This window comes from Schistocerca piceifrons, chromosome 6, assembly GCF_021461385.2.
Source record: "Schistocerca piceifrons isolate TAMUIC-IGC-003096 chromosome 6, iqSchPice1.1, whole genome shotgun sequence".
Taxonomy (NCBI): domain Eukaryota; kingdom Metazoa; phylum Arthropoda; class Insecta; order Orthoptera; family Acrididae; genus Schistocerca; species Schistocerca piceifrons.
In genome coordinates, this window is record NC_060143.1 from 251,099,735 (window position 1) to 251,120,112 (window position 20,378).

At 38.1% G+C, this 20,378-nt stretch overlaps 1 protein-coding gene across 1 annotated transcript in view; it reads right to left on the minus strand.

Annotated features, from left to right (window-relative positions):
• LOC124803257 (dynein axonemal heavy chain 1-like) overlaps nucleotides 1-20,378 on the minus strand; it is an 866,140-nt gene that overhangs the window by 223,260 nt on the left and 622,502 nt on the right. The window contains exon 38 of the mRNA XM_047264440.1: nucleotides 19,361-19,549. Within this exon, the coding sequence (XP_047120396.1) occupies nucleotides 19,361-19,549 (189 nt within the window). The remainder of the gene's footprint in view (nucleotides 1-19,360; nucleotides 19,550-20,378) is intronic.

Genomic DNA, 20,378 nt, shown 5'->3' on the forward strand with positions numbered 1-20,378 from the left:
GGGGCATTTAAAAATTTGGTATTTGATGAATATCAGCTGTAGAATAAACAAAAGATACAGCCTGGAGAGACAAGGGTCTTGGTGTCATCATACCAGGACTCCATTATAAAGGAGGCAGACAAGACTCCTACCATTTTAACTAAGATCAAGAGTGTAGACCAAGTAGGGCATGGGAGCTAGGCTTTGGCCACTGAACAAAAGCAAAGACAGATGCTTGATGCTTGCAAGGAGATGGGAGTGCCAATTTCAAATGTGGTACCAGCCCCTTGCACCACTTCAAAAGAAAAGTACTGTGCACTACAATGAGTTTACATTGCATTCTGCCAATACAGTATATTAACCACTACTCTCTGTAATACAATTTAAGGGAAATAATGAAATCAAATTTGGTAAATTGATGCTCTTCAAATTACAAATTACACAATACTTAAAAAGATGTTATTGCTGTTAACCAAAATCTGTTAACTAACAGACCTCTAAGGAACAAATTGACATCAACCACTCTAATTAACATGGAAATGGAAAACAATTGCAGTTTAATGAGAAAATTCACAAAATATGTGACAGATGGGATGAAGAAATATATCCAAAATTCCTCAATTCTATGAACTGACTTGAAATTACAGTTTGTCACAAAAAGTAAATACAGGAAAATTTCTTGCACTGTTTGAATTTCACAGAACACTAAAGAGAAGAAGAAATGGAAAAGGAATCATTTCTTTCTGACAAATTCCAAGTAAGCCATTGCCATCTAAGTAACAGTAATCTGAGAGAAACTGATCAATCATGAAGAGTGATAAAAGTTCAGGCTGCTACTTTACGACACTTAAAGTCTTGGTAGAAGGTAACTGTGCTTCAGAATCATTGGAAACACTCTCTTGCAGAACAAAATAGTAATAATAATAATAATAATAACAATAAAATACACATTCAAATTGAAATACCAAATACCCTTTCATTAGAATAAAAGCAAAGACAAAAATCAACCATAAAGCTTCCTAGATGTCTGGAAAGACAGAGTTATAGTGAATAGTGAATAGTGTTTTATTCATCTCATAACATACATGCAGACAAGCAGACAAGAAGACATGTCTGCTTGTGTCTGTATGTGTGGATGGATATGTGCGTGTGTGCGAGTGTATACCTGTCCTTTTTTCCCCCTAAGGTAAGTCTTTCCGCTCCCGGGATTGGAATGACTCCTTACCCTCTCCCTTAAAACCCACTTCCTTTCGTCTTCCCCTCTCCTTCCCTCTTTCCTGATGAGGCAACAGTTTGTTGCGAAAGCTTGAATTTTGTGTGTATGTTTGTGTTTGTTTGTGTGTCTATCGACTTGCCAGCGCTTTTGTTCGGTAAGTCACCTCATCTTTGTTTTTATATTCGATGAATTATTCAGATACAATTCTACCCTCGAATGACGTTTACTAATTTTCTATCTTCATACTCGCAGAATCCAGCGAAAAGTAGTTCATACAATAGCTATGCATGAGCGCATAAGTATTCTATGTAGTACTCTCTCTGGTGGTTGTTAGAAAAAAAAAGAAAGGGAGCTTCCGAGATTGTCTTCATGCCGATTAGCCTGAGCTTGGTTTGGAAGGACTGTAATCTGATTATTGAGATTTATGACAGAAGATAACTGAGACGAAACTGTACGATTAAAAAGGAAATATATATAGATTGCTCCTTCAAATAAAAGGTGTGTATTGGAAATTTGAGAATATATATATAGATTGCTCCTTCAAATAAAAGGTGTGTATTGGAAATTTGAGGATTAATGATATTTATCGATATATTGCATAGTTGTTAATCAGAAGGGAACTTTCGAAAGACTGGATACGAACCTGCATTTAATAATCCAAGAGCTCCATTACTTCTTCGGAAGGTTAAACTTCATCAAAGCCAAACATCCCCTTGATTTGAGGTTTTCTGACTGATTATACAACGCTCCCAAAATTACGAGGCATTTTATTTGTACAGATTAGCAGACTGCCGCAAAGCACGAGCCTGCAGAGAAGAATAATCATCGCCTGATTTCATTCTAACAAGTAAAATTTCAGAGTCATTTTGAGTGACTGAGCTATGACTGTGTTTCCTATCATGAATGATTGATTGCTCGAACGAATTGAGAGCTACAGAATTACGTAGAAAAGATAGGAGGAAAAAATTACAGTGGCGACCGTGGCAGGACTCTCTTGGATTGTTATATAATATATGTATTTTTTTGTTTCATGAAAACCAACGAGAACAAGAGGTAACTAATCTGAAGAGAGATTCGGTGCCCATAGTAAAAGATTGCTGATACCAAGAAACGATTTCAACTATTGGACAACACCGAGACTACAGAACAAGGCCAGAGAAATATAATTTTTTTATCCTGTAGTTAAAATAGTTTGAAATCAATTTAGAAAGAACTTTTTTCCAGATAGTAGTTAGATTGTAGAACTGTATATTGTGTGATTTTCGTATCTGGACATTGAACTTTATACCATCTGTGAAGTAATTTGAAAGTTAAGTGTGTCTACGACAGTAAATTTGAAACTGTATTTAGTGATTAGAACCTGATATTGACAGTTATTTAATGGTATTGACTAGAGTGGCATTTAAAATGTCATTGAATCAGCAACGAGAAGTGCAACAGCCTTCAGCTGTTTGCGCAGGAGCAGAGGCCACAGATAGCAATTCTGAGACTGTTGTGGCTAGCGCTAGCAATATAAATAATCCCGCTGGTTCAGAAAACATTCATACAACAGCTGATCAGACTGTTGTTGACACATTAGTTGTTATTATGCAACAGTTGTCTCTATTAGCCGAAGGCCAAGCGGAGGTAAAACAAGACTTATCCGTGATACAAAATGAACTCCAAAATCAATTAGCCGAAAATCAAACAGAATTACAAAATCAGTTAAGAGCAACCTTTACCGAATTAGATCAGAGATTAAATATCCAGACACAGGAAATAAAGGAACAGGCAGAAAGGACCGAACAGAATCTTATTGCTCGAATTGAGCAGGTCCGCCAACAATGCCACGAAAACAATAGTAAATTAAAAGCGGAACTAACCAAATATGTATCCGTCAAAATTGACACGATACAAAAACAAGTAGAACTGTTTCCTCAAGTAATACAAGCTCAAGAGGACATACAGTGTTCCGTAGCTATGATACCAGAAATTATAGAATCCCAAGATAATCTAAAGAAGCAATTCGACGAAGTGAAGGAAAAACAGGAGACAGTGGAACATAGAATGAATGTACTTGCGGGAAAGTTTTCAGAAATGACATTAGAGTGGCAAAATTTTCCTTTGGAAACCATAGAAGAAACTGTGAAAGTAGCTTTACAGTCAATTTCAGAGAGGAGGATTTAGAAACAGCGAGAAGTAGGAAACAACATTCTCAATCTGCGCGTGAAATTCCGTCCACGTCAAGATCCGATGTAGACAGAACTGGAACGTCACAAGTTAGATTCGATATAATGGATAGCCACAGGGAAGAGTACGAACAGGATGATTTTTGGAATCGTAGTACCGTTGAGGAACAGATGATTAAACAGAGACAATTTCAAATCTTTAACCCTGACAAAAAGAATGTTCATCCTGTAGTCTTTATTCGAAGTTTCAGAGGTCTATTTCCACGATCTTGGACAGAATGGCAAAAGATTAGTTTTGTATCTGGATATATACAAGGATCAGGAGCATTGTGGGCATCCGAACAAACATCTTCTTGTAAATGTTACAAAGAATTTGAGCAGGTTTTTCTAGCAAAATATTGGTCTGCTGGAATACAAGAAAGACTTAGGCAGGAAGTATTATATCCTGAGCCTTTCTCATTTTCTACAGGATCTCTAAAGAGATATTTTGAGAAATACATTAATAAATCTTTGTATTGGGCTGTACCGATTCCTTTGCCGGATATACTTAGAATACTCAAGTCCAGACTACCCACCAGTATAAGGAATCAGCTGTTATATGTAAATGATAAGGATATAGACTCATTTATGACTACGCTTGATCGTATTGATATAATTGAGGAGGACAATAAAAGGGCAAGAGAAATGTCATATCAAAGAAGAGCAATAGAAGCGAATCCGAGCTGCAACTCGAGTGGGAATGGCAGTAATGGTAGCAGTAACAATAATCATAACCAACTACACTCTCCGAGGAGACTTAGCAATGGACAAAATGCAAACAATAATTATTACCATAATGGAAACATTAGTAATGGTGCAGCAAGGGGCTATTTTAGGAACAGTAGGAATTTTAATCGATATAATCCAATGTATGGCAACACAGGACAGTTCTACCAACACCAGCAGAACAACAACAATAATTACACGAATCAAGCAAGACAACATAGACAGAATTCACCACAACAACCGATAATCACTGAAGTAGCTGAAGAGACAAATACCAATCGGACCAATAATCAGTCAAACTGAACATGACCGCATCGTGCCCCGGAGGAGCGGTCAGGGGATCTGTTAGGAGCGAAACAGTAAAATTACAATTGTTAAGATATAATGACGGTGAGCTGTTGACTGAAGAGTTAACAAAGGATTTAATAACGTGTCATAATGACAGATCGAGTGTTCCGGTGTCAGAAGTATTTGTTGAAATAGAGGAAGTTCCAATGAATGTGATATTGGACACCGCCGCTTCCACCAATGTCATCTCAGGCACTCTTTTTCGGAGAATTATTAGGAAGAAGAAGGTACCAATTTTGCCAGTACAGAACTGCAAAATCATCGGAGCTGTTGGAGCACGCTCTCCCAATGTCAAAATACAAACACAATTAGAGATGAAAATGGGAAATGTAGCAATAAAATGTACGTTCCTTGTAGTGGAGAAGTTATTAGTGGACTGTATTCTTGGTATTGGGAGTATGCAGGAGTACGATTGTTAGATTAATTTTTTGGAAGGAATAGTTAAATTTAGATTAAATGGAGAAGAGATAGCACTGGATTTAAATAGAAAGGAAACTGTGCATGAGAAATATTGTCGCGGTGCCATAATTCAATTAATTGACACTACAAACGGTCGTTGGAAGGAGCTTTCAAAGGATTTGATACAACAAGAGGACTTTAACCAAACAACAATGATAAAAGCTAGTGAATCCAATCAGCTTACCGGAGAACAAAGGCAGCAGCTTCATTATTTGTTAGGGGCATATGAAGAGATTTTTGATGAGAAACCAGGAATTATTAAAGGGTATATTTGTCACCTACAAGTGAAGCCACATCAGACTTACTGTTACACGCACTATCCGATCCCCTGGTGTTTAAAACAATCCGTTCAAAGGGAAATAAATAGAATGTTAGAATGGAACTTGATTGAGCCATCAACTAGTCCATATTGATCTCCGCTCTTAGTCGTCCCAAAACCTGGAGGTAACGTTAGATTAGTTCTGGATGCAAGAGAGATTAATAAAATAATAGTACCTGTAAGAACTCATCCGGAAAATATAGATGAATTAATTCAAAATTTCCAGGATGTTTCGTACTTAACTAGTGTTGATTTGAGAAGTTCGTACTGGCAGGTCCAAATGGATGAAGAATCTAGGAAATATACCGCATTTATCTATGCTGGGAGAAGTTACCAATTTAGAGTTGTCCCGTTCGGACTTAATATTAGTGCCGGAATATTTATTTCAGCGTTGGATTATGTTCTTGGACCAGAATTGCGAAGTCGTATAACTGTGTTTGTTGACGACTTATTAATAGCCACGAAAACATGGGAAGAGCATTTGCATATTTTGGAAAGGATTTTTGCTGTTTTCAAGAAAACCGGAATTACAGTAAACTTACAAAAGTCTCATTTTGCTTTACCACAAATTAAGTTCTTAGGACATATGATAGATGCGAAAGGTATCCTGCCTACCGAGAAGAAGATAAGTGCAATTCGAAATTTTCCATCACCACGGAATAAAAGACAGCTGAAGGGATTTATAGGTATGGCATTGTTCTTCCGTCATTTCATAAAGACTCAAGCCATGAATTCTGAGGCATTAAACTGACTTCTACGGAAGGATGTGCCATGGCAATGGACTGAAGAATGTGAACTAGCTTTTCGAGACATTAAAGACCAACTCGTTAACGCATCCTTATTATATCACCCTGATATGAATTGTGAGTTCTGTCTGTCCATGGATTCATCGGATGTTGGATTAGGTGCTTGTCTCTTCCAAATAAGGAAAATAAAAGGGGTACCAACATTCTGTCCGATAGCATTTACTAGTCGAGTGTTATCGCCCTGTGAAAGAGCCTATACGACCACAGAACTTGAAGCACTTGCGGTTATCTGGGCATTCAAGAAGTTTAACTATTATTTATATGGTTCGAAAACGATTGTGTATTGTGACCATCAATCACTAACCTTTTTTGCAAACATGTAAATTGTTACTTCCTAGACTGTCACGTTGGACTATGACACTACAACAGTACCAATTTAGAATTATTCTGGCAAAGAAAATATTATTGCGGATGCACTGTCAAGATCCCCAGAAGGTTTAACGCCGGAAACAGAATCAGTAAATACTTCGGATTTTCCAGTATTACTGTTGCAGGACAATATCTACAAGACTTATTATGTACATCTTTGTAGAGATATGGGAAATTCACAACGAAAAGACCCTCGATGGAAGAAGATAATTCAGCTAAAGGAACAACAAAATTCAAGGGCTAGTTTAGATCATTATAAATTAGTAAATGGAGTATTATTCTTCAGACGTGGGATGGACAACAATCCACAGTGGTGTGTATGTATCCCGAAGTAATATGAGGAAAAATTAATTTGGTTTACCCACTTATCATGGGGACATTTTGGTGTAATTAAATGTGCCAATAAAATAGGAGCATACTGTTATTTTCCGAATATTCGGAGAAAAGTGCACCAAACAATACAAAACTGTTTACTCTGTCAAAAGGCAAAACCGGATAATAGAGGTAGTAAGCATGTTCTGCATTCAATTATTCCACGAGAGCCAAGGGCGTTAATTTCGTGTGATATCTGCGGCCCTCTCCCATGATCAAGAGGAGGAGTCAAATTCATTGTTGGATTCTTTGACGTGTTTACAAAATATGTAAAACTATATCCATTAAAGTGTGCTACTGCCAGAGCTGTTGTAGTGAGATTGGTGCGTGACTATCTTCCGCATGTAGGTTTACCGAAATCCATAGTTACAGATAATGCCAGAATTTTTACTGGATTTAAATAGAAGCAAACATTAACACAACTTGGTATTCGACAAATTTTTACATCATGTTACCATCCACAAGGTAGTCCAATAGAACGAGTTTTCCGAGAATTAAACCGATTTATGCGTACATACTGTCACAGTAAACAAACATCATGGGCTGATTATTTGTCAGAATTTGAACAAATATTTAATAATCTGACACACACCTGAACTAACTTTACTCCAACAGAGCTTATGTTTAGTCAGATTGAAAAGAACTTCTGGATAAACCATCTGCCAAAGTATGAAGACCAGAATTTAAAATGGGAGGAAAAGATTCGACTCGCACTTGTCAATTTAACTAAAAAGGCAATACAACGGAAATTGACATATGATAAACGGATTCACCGGATTCAGACGTTTCATCTTGGAGAAAAGGTTTTATTGAGGCGACACATCCATTCCTCGAAACTGATGAAGAACATAAAGAAATGGAATCTTATTTATACCGGACCATATGTTATTGTAAATATACCAAATCCTGGATCATACTTGTTGGCATATCCCGAATCGAAAAGAATAAAGGGATTATTCCCGCATAATGATATTAAGAAATTTTTTGAAGGATCATATATCTGTGATACCAAATATGGAGAGGAATTTAGAGTGGAATTTGACTATGAGTCGAATGTGTATATAAATATCAAGAAGTTTATGTTGTCTAGAGGTTAAGAGACAGTGAGATTACTCCTATGATAGGTTAAGAGACAGTGAGATTACTCCTGTGATAGTTTAGCACAAAAATTTTAAGATAGGTAGAAGAATTTGTTAATTACTAGTGTTTGTAAGTGTGGACTATGAGCAGAAGCCACAGTGATATACAATGAAAGTGCATCTACATTTCCTCAAGACACGGCACTTATGCGAGAATTGCGTGTGAAACTTGAACAGTGTGGGATATGTAGGTAAATACGCTATGTGTATGATGTGCACTGTTCGCGCAAGAAAACAAATGAACTGTGAAATGAAGCAACAGTCGATAATGTCACTGTTGCAAACAATTGAAGAAACTCTCTGGTTGCGCGAGAGAAAATTATTATAATATTTACATTTTTCATTATGCTTTCTTTACCAGGAGAATTAATTTAAGAATTTTAACTAACATTTTAAGAATAGCAGTTTGTGTGTTTCATATTATGGACATAATTGTTGAAATATATTTCCATAAATGTTCATGAGAGGATGAAGAAGATTCTGCGATTGGATGATTTGTTAAATGAACATACGTCATCATTAATGATATTTATTTGCAAATGGATCTATAAATCAATTAATTATAAAAATAATGAAAATTTTTCAAATTATTCCTTTTGTGGAGTCAGTGTCATATGCCTATGTTTAAAATTTTTCATCAGGTGTAAACTTAAATTTTATCCTTAATTTCGTAATTGAAAGCAAACCTCGGACAGATTCAATGCTCTACTTCCACCTGCACTATAACAAAACGAAGATTAGATTAAAAATTTTTTTGAGAGGAATGCATTCGATATGAGCTACAACAAAATTTAAATGCCCACAGTCTATTTGACAATGTTTTGGACAATCAGCAGTTGTAAGGCAAAACAACTTTGGTATTGAGGACTACAAAAAAAAAAAAAAATTCGCGATTGTCAGGACTTATGGATGTTCCAGTCTAGTACAGATGGAAGAATATAAGAATCCACTCCGATTTTGAGTTCAACGATGAAATATGGACTTCGTTGCCTTAATCCACTCTCTTCCAGGGATTTATGCAGTCAGAACCTTTTCTTATTCCACTTTAAACCTGTTTCATGTTCACGTCCCTGACCATCTGTTCCTGAGATCATCTTCCTGTTTCTACGGCATGTTAACAGCTTCTATCCTGTACCATAAGCCATTGCCTGTCCTCGGTGCCGCCTCCACCTAACGCTGTACGTCGCCTACCCGGTGTCCGCATCCAGTGTTCCTGTTCCATCGACTTCACAACGAGATCGCCGGCTACATCGTTGAAAGAAGAATTTTGAAGATTTTTTTTTTTTTTTAGCACTATTGTAAAATTTTTTTTGGCTATGAGGCACTTTTCCTTTGATCTAATCTATAGAGCTTCTATATATTTCAAAATTACTGGATTTAGGCTTTCCTATCTTCTTTAATACCTGAGCTGGGGTCTATTCTTCCGGGTTTTCCAGGGTTTGCCTGTGAAGGCCAGTTCCCAAATGGGTAGACCTTTTTCGTAACTACACCAATCTACATCTTCCCTGGTTATGTACTCGGGATGCGGGTATACCCCGGTACATGTAAAAGCTACAGCTTAGGTATTCTCGTAACTTATTGTCTTAACATGTTACCCATACTCTCTATAATAACTCCTATGTAATCCTGATAAAACACAAGAATTAATTCTGGGTTTATCTACAGCTGTTGATAGCAAATCAGTAAAATTGTTAGGATTCCACAATGATTCAAAATGAAACTGGGAGGAACACATAAGCCATATCTGCAAGAGAATAGCAAGAGTGTGTTATCTCATCTGGAGGCTGACAGATGTAGTTACTGATGAGTATCTAAACGTGGTATATTTTGGCCTGTTTTAATCACACATTTCCTATGGCATATCATTATGGGGACATTCTTGCTTTGTCAGTGAAATTCTGAAAATACAAAAAAAAGTAATCAGAATAATGAGCACAGTTAAACCCAAGAAACACTGCCACCCCCTCTTTATCAAGCACATGATATTAACTGTTGTGAATCCATACATCTACACAGCACTGCTTCATGTCAATAGCAAGTTAACTGACTTCGAGACCAGAGAGAACATACATCCCCACAACACCAGAGGCAAACTGGACTTCGACATACCAAGACACAGACTCACAAAGACTGCAAACTCACACAAAATGGTTCAAATGGCTCTGAGCACTATGGGACTTAACATCTGCATATAAGATAGGTGTAGCATGGTTTGTTATGGACTGAATATCATTAACATAAATAATAAAAAGAAGTGGTCCTAATATTGACCCCTGTGGAATACAAAATTTATGTCAGTGGTGTTTGATTTGTATGCTCCCTCTGTAGTGCTGATAGACACAAACTGCGTCCTATTTGTCAAGTAGGACCTCATCAGATTGCGGGCTGTGGCTCGAATGCTGTAGTTCCACTGTTTGTCCAGCAGTATGATCATATTAACACAGTCAAATGCTTTTTGTAAGTCTAGAAAGATGCCACATACAAGTTCTTTATTATCTATTGCTTGAGCGACACCTTCAATTAAGTTGGATGCTGCTATAATGGTGGATGACCCCTTGGCAAACCCATACTGGCCCTTAGAAGTCACTTTTTTGCATACCAGGAAGTTCCAGATTCTTATGTATATTACTTTCTCAAAGATTTTGGATATTATTGGAAGAATAGAAATGGGTCAAAAGTTTTCTACTACATTTATATTTCCTTTTTTAAAAATAAGCACTACTCGAGCAGTTTTCAAGTCATCTGGAAATAGACCAACTTCCATATGAAAGTTGGTAACTGTTGATAAAGGTGATGCAATTTTACGTATACATTTCTTAAGAGTGTCCAGGCTAAGAACATCATATCTTGCTGCATGGAAATTCTTTAAGCTACTCACTATTTTAATTATTTCCTCTTTGTTTTTTGGTGTCATAAATATACTTCCTGACACTGGTGTTCCTCTGAATTTGTATTTATGATTTTTAAGCTGATTGTTTATGCTGGAGCCAACAGCAGCAAAGTAATTGTTAAACAGATCTGCTATCTTATTCTGATGAGTTTCTATTGAACCATTTATCAGCAAGTGATTTTCAGTTGCATGTTTCCCAGGTTTACCTATTTCTCTGTTTACTAGTGACCATGATGTTTTGGAAATATTATTTGAGTTTTGAATGACACTTTCAAAATATTTCTGTTTTTCAGAAGTTAGGAGGTCTACACAATACTTCTGATACTTTCTGACCTCTTCTTTTAATTTTTTATTGCTCAAGTCATTTAACATAGCATACTCATATCATCTTAGTTTTTCTCTAGCCTCAGTGACTGAAGGAAGTGAGTTGTCTTGAATATTTTGAGCAAGGTGTCTGTAAACACTCATCAAGAATAAGCAGAACTTGAAAGGAAGAGGCATGAGGGCAAAATTAATAATAAATGGTTTTCAAATTAACTGAAACATCATCCTGGAAATCGCACTGACAACTGTCAAATGATTGGCAGCTGCAGCGAATTGGGGTGTTTGAAGGGCTCCTGAGAATCATGTGTCTGTGATACTTGTACCAGAGGCACTTCAAGTACTATCCTCTCCTCAGGATCCTGTCTCCTCTGTAGAAAGTACAAGATCTGTCATTACACATCCACTTGACTGTGAGTAGCGTGTCAATGGTAGATCTAGGCTGTACAGAGTGGTCAGGGATCAGGGAAGACTCAGGGTGTTGTACTGATCCCCCTAAACAACACGTTTGAGGTGCTGCCTTTCACTGCAACTGGGCAAGTTTGGGGAACCCTGTTTTGTCTGGTGTCAGGAGGAGACAAACACAAAAGGGTAAAGATGTACTAATAATTGGTAGTTGAAATGCATGGAAAATCATGGTACAACTTAGGGAAATACCAGCAAGGGTCAGGAAAAAACGCCAGATGCACTCAGTGTGTATGCCTTGGGCCTCAGTCAACATGTTTACGAGGCTATTCCATTAACCATTGAGGCAACAGGGTGCAACCATTACAAATTGTGGCGCATGTTGGAATGAATTATGTTTGTCATCTGGGCTCCAAGGCCATTCTTGTACCATTCCAATGACTTGCAGAGAAGGTTGAGAAGACCAGCCTTGCACAAGGAGTTCCAACGAAGCTCAAAATTTTGCAGCATTGTCTCCAGAACTGATTGTGGCCCTTTGGTTCTGTGTTGAGTGGAAGGGCTGAACCAGAGACTTCAAAGGTCCTGTGACAAGCTAGGCTGCCATTTCCTGGACTTGTACAATAGGGTTGAGAACTGTAGGATGCCCCTAAATTGGTCCAATCTAGATAGCAATAGCTGCAGGAAAGCCAGAGGTAACAGTATAATATGGAAAGAAATGCCTCCCACAGGTGCGAGTACTAAAATCCTAATGTTAAACTGCTGAAGTATTCACAACAAAGTGCCAGAGTTTGAAGCACTCATGAAAAGCAGTGAAGCTCACATAACACTAGGTACAGAGAGCTAGTTGAAACCTGAAATTGATAGCACTCAGATTTTTTGGGAAAATTTAACTGTATATCAAAAGGATGGGCAAATGGGAAATGGAAGTGGTATCTTTGTTGCAGTAAACAAGAAACTCAGATCTGCCAAGATAGAAATTGAAGTTCCGTGTGAGACTGTTGGGCAAGACTCAGTGTCAGAGGTAAGAATAAAATTACAATTGGATGCTTGTATCACCCACCAGACTCATCTCCTGATATATCCAAAAACTTGAGTCAAAACTTCAGTTCATTGTACATAAGTTACCTAAGCATACTATAATCATTGGTGGAGACTTTAATCATCCAACAATTAATTGGGAAAATCACAGTTTTGTCAGTGGTGGATGTGATAAGACATCCTGTGAAACTTAACTAAATGCCTTCTCTGGAAACTACCTAGAACAGATAGAATATGAACCACACTCATGACGGAAATATATTGGATCTAATGACAACAAATAGACCTTACCTCTTTGAGGATGTCCACATCAAAACTGGTATCAGTGAGCATGATGCGGTTGTGGCAACAATGATTAAGAAAGTACAGAGGACAACTAAAAGAAGCAGAAAGATATATATGTTCAGTAAACTAGACAAAAAAGTTAGTCGTATCATATCTCAAACAAGGAACTTGAAACTTTCAGCACAGGGCAGGAGCATGTAGAGTAACTCTGGCACAGTTTAAAAGAATAGTTGACCATGCACTGAATTGATATGTACCCAGTAGAACACTTCATAATGGGAGGGAACCTCCATGGTATACATACTGTAAGGAAACTTCTAAAGAAACAGAGATTACTGCAAAACAGGTGTAAAACAAAACATAGGTCTATAGATAAAGAGATGCTGAATGAAATGCATTTTGCCATCAAGAGAGCAATGCGTGATGCTTTCAATAACTACCATAGCAAAATACTGTAAGTGTTCTTTCACAGAACCCAAATAAATTCTGATCATATGTAAAGGCTGTTAGTGGCCCACAGTTAGTGTCAAGCTGTTAGCGAATGAGACAGGAACTGAAATTGAAGCTAGCAGAGCAAAAGCTGAAATGTTTAGCTCTATTTTTAAATGTTCCTTTACAAAGAAAAACCCAGGAGGCATTGCCCTAATTTAATCCTCATACCACTGAAAAGATGACCAAAATAATTATAAGTGTGAGTGGTGTTGAGAAACAGCTGAAATTGTTAAAACTGAACAAAGCTCCAGTGCTCAATGGAATCACAATCTATTCTATACTGAATTTCCAGCACAGTTAGTAAGCAGTCTAACTAAAATCTATTGCAGATCCCTCGAACAAAAGACTGAGCCCAGTTCTTGGAAATAGGCACATGTCACACTTGTCCATAAGTAGGGTAGTAGAAATGATCCACAAAACTACTGTCCAGAGTCTTTGAAATTTATTTGTTGTAGAATTTTAGAACATAGACTGAGTTCAAACATAAAGAGATATCTGGAACAGAATGACCTCCCTAATGCCAACCAGTATGGATTTCGAAAACATCAATCATGTGAAACCCAACTCGCATTTTTCTCACATGACAAGGCAATCAGGTACATGCAGTATTTCTTGATTTCCAAAAAGTATTTGACTCAATACCACAGCTATGCTCATTATCAAAAGTACAATTATATGGGGTATCAACTGATATTTGTGACTGGACTGAGGACTTTTTGGTAGATAGGACACAGCATGTTATACCGGATGGAGGCTTATTGTCAGATGCAGAAGTAACTTTGGGTGCGCCCCAGGGAAGTGCGTTGGGTTCCTTGCTGTTCATATTGAACATTAATGATCTTGCAGACAATATTAATAGCAAAAAATAAGGCTTTTTGCAGATGATTCAGTTCCATGTACTGAAGACGATGCATAAATATTCAGTCAGATCTTGATAAGATTTCAAAGTGATGCAGAAAAAAACATAGTATCATATGATGATAATATGTTACTTTTGAAACTGGCCAACTCATACAAATATGCAGGAATAACACTCTGTATTGATATGAAATGGAATGATCACATAGGTTCAGTTGTGAGTAACGCAGGTAGTAGACTTCAGTTTATCGGTAGAATACTGGGGAAGTGCAATCAGTCTACAAAGGAGATGCTTACAAATTTCTCATGCAACCAGTTCTAGAATATTGCTCAAGTGGGTGGGACACATACCACATAGGACAAATGGGGGATATTGAACATATACATAGAAAGGCAGCATAAATAGTCACAGGTTTCACAGGTTTTTTTTAATCCATGCGATTATCCTGAGAAAGTCTACTAACCAAATTTTAAGAACCGCCTTTAAATGGTTATGAATTTACTACAATCCCCAACATATCACTCACATAGGGATCATAAGATAAGAATAATTACTGCACACACAGAGGCATTCAAACAATCATTCTTCCTACATTTGAATTAAGGGGAAAAAGAATAATTTGTTGTAAATATATACAATGAGAGTGCATAATTGAACACTTCATGTCTCCACAGCCAGCCTAAAGAGGCTGCCTCACAGTGGCATAGACAGCGCACAAGCTCTGCACCACATGCAAACAACTGTACACAAGCACGCACGCCAGGCCCTCAACTGATCTAATGTTTTCATGACTAGTGAACATTTCACTATTGAAAGTTGGTTGGTGGAATTCTAATACTGTGTTTGTGAAATGTTACAATATTTTTGGCAACAAGTGCAGTATTCTATTCAGCATGTCTCATTTCACAGTTCACTGGCCAGTGTGTCGGTAGAAATTCTTCAATCTCTTGCTGAACAACAACGAAACATCACCAACCAGCCGCTGCTCTCTCCATGGCACTAAGTAATTTTACAGCTTTGTTGTTATGCCAGGGTTCATCACCATTATCACAACCCCTACAGTTTCCTTCGTATGATGTGGAGAATTGGGACGCATACATAAAATAGTCTTTGGCAACATTTCCAAGCTTTTGGTGTTTTCGTCCCCAATGTGCATAAGCCTTTCTTACTGTGATGAATTTCTCCTCACGTTCATCACCTTTTGTATCAGCTAGCTCCTCTACAGGAACCTGCCATTCTCTCTGTTGATGAAATGTGCCAGTTGCTCTCAAATTATCATGTACATACTCATGCTGCTCGTGTTGAGTTCTACCATTGTCAAAAGGATCGCAATAGTCATACAGAGCTTGGGCAGTGGAACTTTGTGGGCTTAGCCATCATAGCCAGTTTGTTACAGAAGCTCACTGGGACTCATGTGGTGACCTGACATGCTATAATATGCTTGGCATCTCACAGAGAAGTTTGTGAACATGCCTTGCAATGTGGAAATCCCTCTTTCAAAGCGATTTTGAACATTGTCCAGTCTTTTGAAGTATCTAAGGAAGCAGGAAATCAGATAGAAACTTATGCAAAGTAGCCACTGTGGTTTCTCCTCCTACTCCTTTGACCTCTCTAGTGGTAGATAATGCCAACACTGAAAACCTATTTGGGTTAGATGCCTTCAGGCCTTTTGGATTCTCTATTTCTGATGAAAAGCATCTGGTCTCAGATCAGGTTCTCTACCAACAATATTTGTTCCTTAAGGGAGCCAGTCAAAGCAGAACTCAATTGACTTCTGTCCTTGACCAAGTCCTGTCCTTGGGTGTTGTCGTGCTTGTCACCTCTAACGAATGGTCTATTCTGTTGTAATTGTCACAAAGCCTAATGAGAACCTTTGGTTCTGAGATGATTTTAAAAAAGTCTGTAAATTCACTATTATTGATAACTGTCCCTTATCCTTTCAGGATGAATTCTTAGTCACAGTCCAATATTTTTCCAAAATAGACTTGTCAGAAACCTATTTGAAATTGCCTTTGGATGATGATTCCAAATGTATTCTGGTAGTGAATACCCCCTTTAGGTTACACCAATACCAACATCTACCATTCAGCATTGCTAGTGGTTCTGCTATTTTCCAATAATACTTGGAGCTTCTCTCGGCCTCCATGCTGGGGTGCATTAACTATTCAGATGATACTGTGGTCTCTGGTTCCTCAACAGATGAACACCTGCAGGACCTATGTGCCATGTTCATGGTGCTGCAGGCTGCCAGGCTGAAACATAATTTGGACAAAATGCGATTTTTTCAGCTGTCTATAATCTACCTCAGTTTTAAAGTCTGTCATGCTTGTGTCAAGCCTTTACGTCAACATGTCAATGCCGTAAAGATTGGGTACTACCATAAATTTCTTCTTGATGCTCTCTCATGTAAAGATGTTCATTTTCACTGGTTGCCTGCCTTCAAGAGTGCTTTTACCCTGTTGAAGTCCAAATTACATTCAGCACCTTGCTTGGTTACCTTCCAATCCGGTCTACATCTTGTTATGGCCACAGATGCCTCCCAGTATGGCAATGGGGCCATTCTTATGCACAAATACATGGATGTTTCCAAATGCCCTACTGTGTATGCTTCCACAACACTGAACCACGTGCAACAGTGTACTCCTAGATGGGAAAATAAGCTCTTGCTATTGTGTACACACCCAAAAAATTTCACGGTTTCCACTACAGTTCTAAATTTCATTTTATTACTGGTCATAAACCTCTAGTTTCTCTTTTCCATCCTTTGGCATCTCTTCTGGACAAAGAGAGCAATTGCCTGCAATGCTACGCTCTGTTTTTGTCATGCTATAACTATGACATTCATGTCTGCCACACGGCACAGCACGCTAACGTGGATACTCTTTCTCAGTTGTCGACTGACCCCAATCCAGATTTTAATCAATTTTTCCTCCATGGCTGCTGGGTAAACCATCAGGCCATGCATTGGATCTTTCACAAAATTGTTATGCTCTCTGCCACTGTCTCTCAGTTCATGGTGGTGTGCTCCTGTAGAGTACTGAAGAGTCGGCACCCAAAGTTGAGATCCCATCAACACTGTGTCGGGACATTATGTGTCTTCTCCATCTGAACAATTGGGGCGATCCTCATACAAAACTGCTGGCCTGGCACCATGTGTCTTGGCCAGGAATTCACAATGAGATCATGCATGCTGTGTCAGCCTGCCCACAATGTGCCATCCATTAGGTGGCACCAAGCCTCTCTCTTTCTCTAGCACCCCTGGGAGCATATTCATGCTAATTTTCTGTGGCTCTACCTTAGCTCCTTTGGGTTGTTGTAGTTGACGCTTTCTTAAAATTTCATTATGTAGTTCACTGAATGTCCATAACCATGGCAGCTACAGTCTCAGCCTTCGCAAAGGTTTTTCCTTGGAAGGATTACTGTATATGCTTGTGATGGACAATGCCCACAGTTTGTGTCTCAGGATTTTAAAGATTTTTCTACAAAGAGTGGCATTCAGCATGTTAAGGCCCCCCTATTCACCCTCAGTCAAATGGTGATGCTGAGTGGCTAGTCTGTACTTTCAAAACTGAAATGAAAAAATACATCATGCAATCTTCTTTTGGGGAAATCATTTCAGATTGTATTCTCCTGTGGGTACACAACACCTGCTCCAGCACTCATCTCCTTCCAATGAAGCATGGACATTTCCATGATGAGCAGTTTTCCCCGAAGGGGGAAGGACTGTCAAAACCATATACAGTGAGTGCACATAACTGAACAGCTTGCACATCCACAGCTGTTCTAAAGAGGCCACCTCACAGTGGAACAGACAGAGAAGCGAGTGATGTGCCGTCTGCAAATAGTCGTATATCAGGTGGTGCACCTGGTCCTCGGCCACTCTTAACGTTTTCATGACTATGAAACACTTCATTGTTAAATGTTGGTTTGTGGAATTATATCATTGTGTTTGTGCAATGTTACAATATAAACGATTCATCAGTTAAATAATATTTTTCTAGATGACAGTATGCTGTATAATTTGTCACAGTACAATAAAGGGTGATTCAAAAAGAATACCACAACTTTAGGAATTTAAAACTCTGCAACGACAAAAGGCAGAGCTAAGCACTATCTGTCGGCGAATTAAGGGAGCTATAAAGTTTCATTTAATTGTACATTTGTTCGCTTGAGGCGCTGTTGACTAGGCGTCAGCGTCAGTTGATGCTAAGATGGCGACCGCTCAACAGAAAGCTTTTTATGTTATCGAGTACGGCAGAAGTGAATCGACGACAGTTGTTCAGCGTGCATTTCGAACGAAGTATGGTGTTAAACCTCCTGATAGGTGGTGTATTAAACGTTGGTATAAACATTTTACAGAGAATGGGTGTTTGTGCAAAGGGAAAAGTTCTGGACGGCCGAGAACGAGTGATGAAAATGTTGCACGCATCCAGCAAGCATTTGTTCGCAGCCCAGGAAAATCGACTCGCAGAGCTAGCAGAGAGCTGCAAATTCCACAATCAACTGTATGGAGAGTCCTATGAAAAAGGTTAGTTATGAAACCTGAACGTCAACTACCCGAGGCGATGGATCGGCCGCCAGGCAGCCCATGACAGAGCACTTCATCACTGGCCTCCAAGAAGCCCTGATCTTACCCCCTGCAATTTTTTCTTATGGGGGGTGTTTCGGCCACCTCTCCCAGCCACCATTGATGATTTGAAACGAGAAATAACAGCAGCTATCCAAACTGTTACGCCTGATATGCTACAGAGAGTGTAGAACGAGTTGGAGTATCGGGTTGATATTGCTCGAGTGTCTGGAGGGGGCCATATTGAACATCTCTGAACTTGTTTTTGAGTGAAAAAAACCTTTTTAAATACTCTTTGTAATGATGTATAACAGAAGGTTATATTATGTTTCTTTCATTAAATGCACATTTTTAAAGTTGTGGTATTCTTTTTGAATCACCCTGTATATTTGAATACTACAAGAAACAACGTTTGACTTGAAGAAAGACATAAGAGAACAGATGCAAAAAGAAACAGAAAGGGAGCAATTTTTTTTTTAAAACAGTGTAAGAATGTTACATAGAGTGATATGTAACATAATGTAATACCATCTGACCATAATGATAAAAGTACAGTAACTCACTGTTATTATCTTCTCTGGCTGAAATAAAGGATTTACTACATATGACTCAAGCTTGTTGATAATCTCCTCTGTTATTGACTCTTTGTCGAAATTCATGAGTGAGTTCAGAAAGTGATCTGGATTTGCAAGGAGTCCCCTTCCTGGCTCCCAGTAGTCCAATATCTTCTCACCAATACCTTTTCCTGGGATCTGCATAAAATGAATGCAATTTCAAAGTATTATCAAAGAAGCAGACTGGCTACATATACATAAAATAAGAAATTAGTTACAATTAATGATCAGATTTAAAGTTTTATCTAATTTTTAATATATTTCTACACCTTGATTTATATTATAATGGTATATCAAACAATGAAAATCCATGGTGGAATGTAACAATATTATGAAAAGTAAAGTTGCTACTCACCATATAGTGGAGATGCTGAGTCACAGATAGGCACAAAAAAAGACTGTCATAAATAAAGCTTTTGGCCAGTATGGACTTTGTCAGCAATAGATGACAGAAATGCACCCAATAGATGACAGACATGCACACACAAACTCTCACAAATGCAACTCACACACATGACTGCAGTCTCGATAGTCTTTTTGTTGTGCCTATCTGTGACTCAGCATCTCTGCTATATGGTAAGTAGCATTTCCTTTTCATAATAATGGTATATCAGTTACTCTAACCTTTCCTCACAGTATTCTGCCAACATGCTTCAACAGCAATATTCCTTTACCATTTTGTCAAAACAGCAATCACCAAGGAACTACTTTAAATATTGAAAGAAGCACTAGTCAATCTCTGTAAGGAACAAAACATAATGACGGGTGATCAACTAGCTCCCAGCCAAAATATTTAAGGAGTACCTTCCATTTTGGCAGCTGTATCAATCTAATGTTAGCATGAAGCAATAAATTCCAAGAAGACCAAGGTCACATTATTTGTCACAATAACTGTGGACATAAAAATGTATGAAAAAATCACTAACAATCACACAAATATCTTTTTTCCTGCAATTTTTTGTCAACT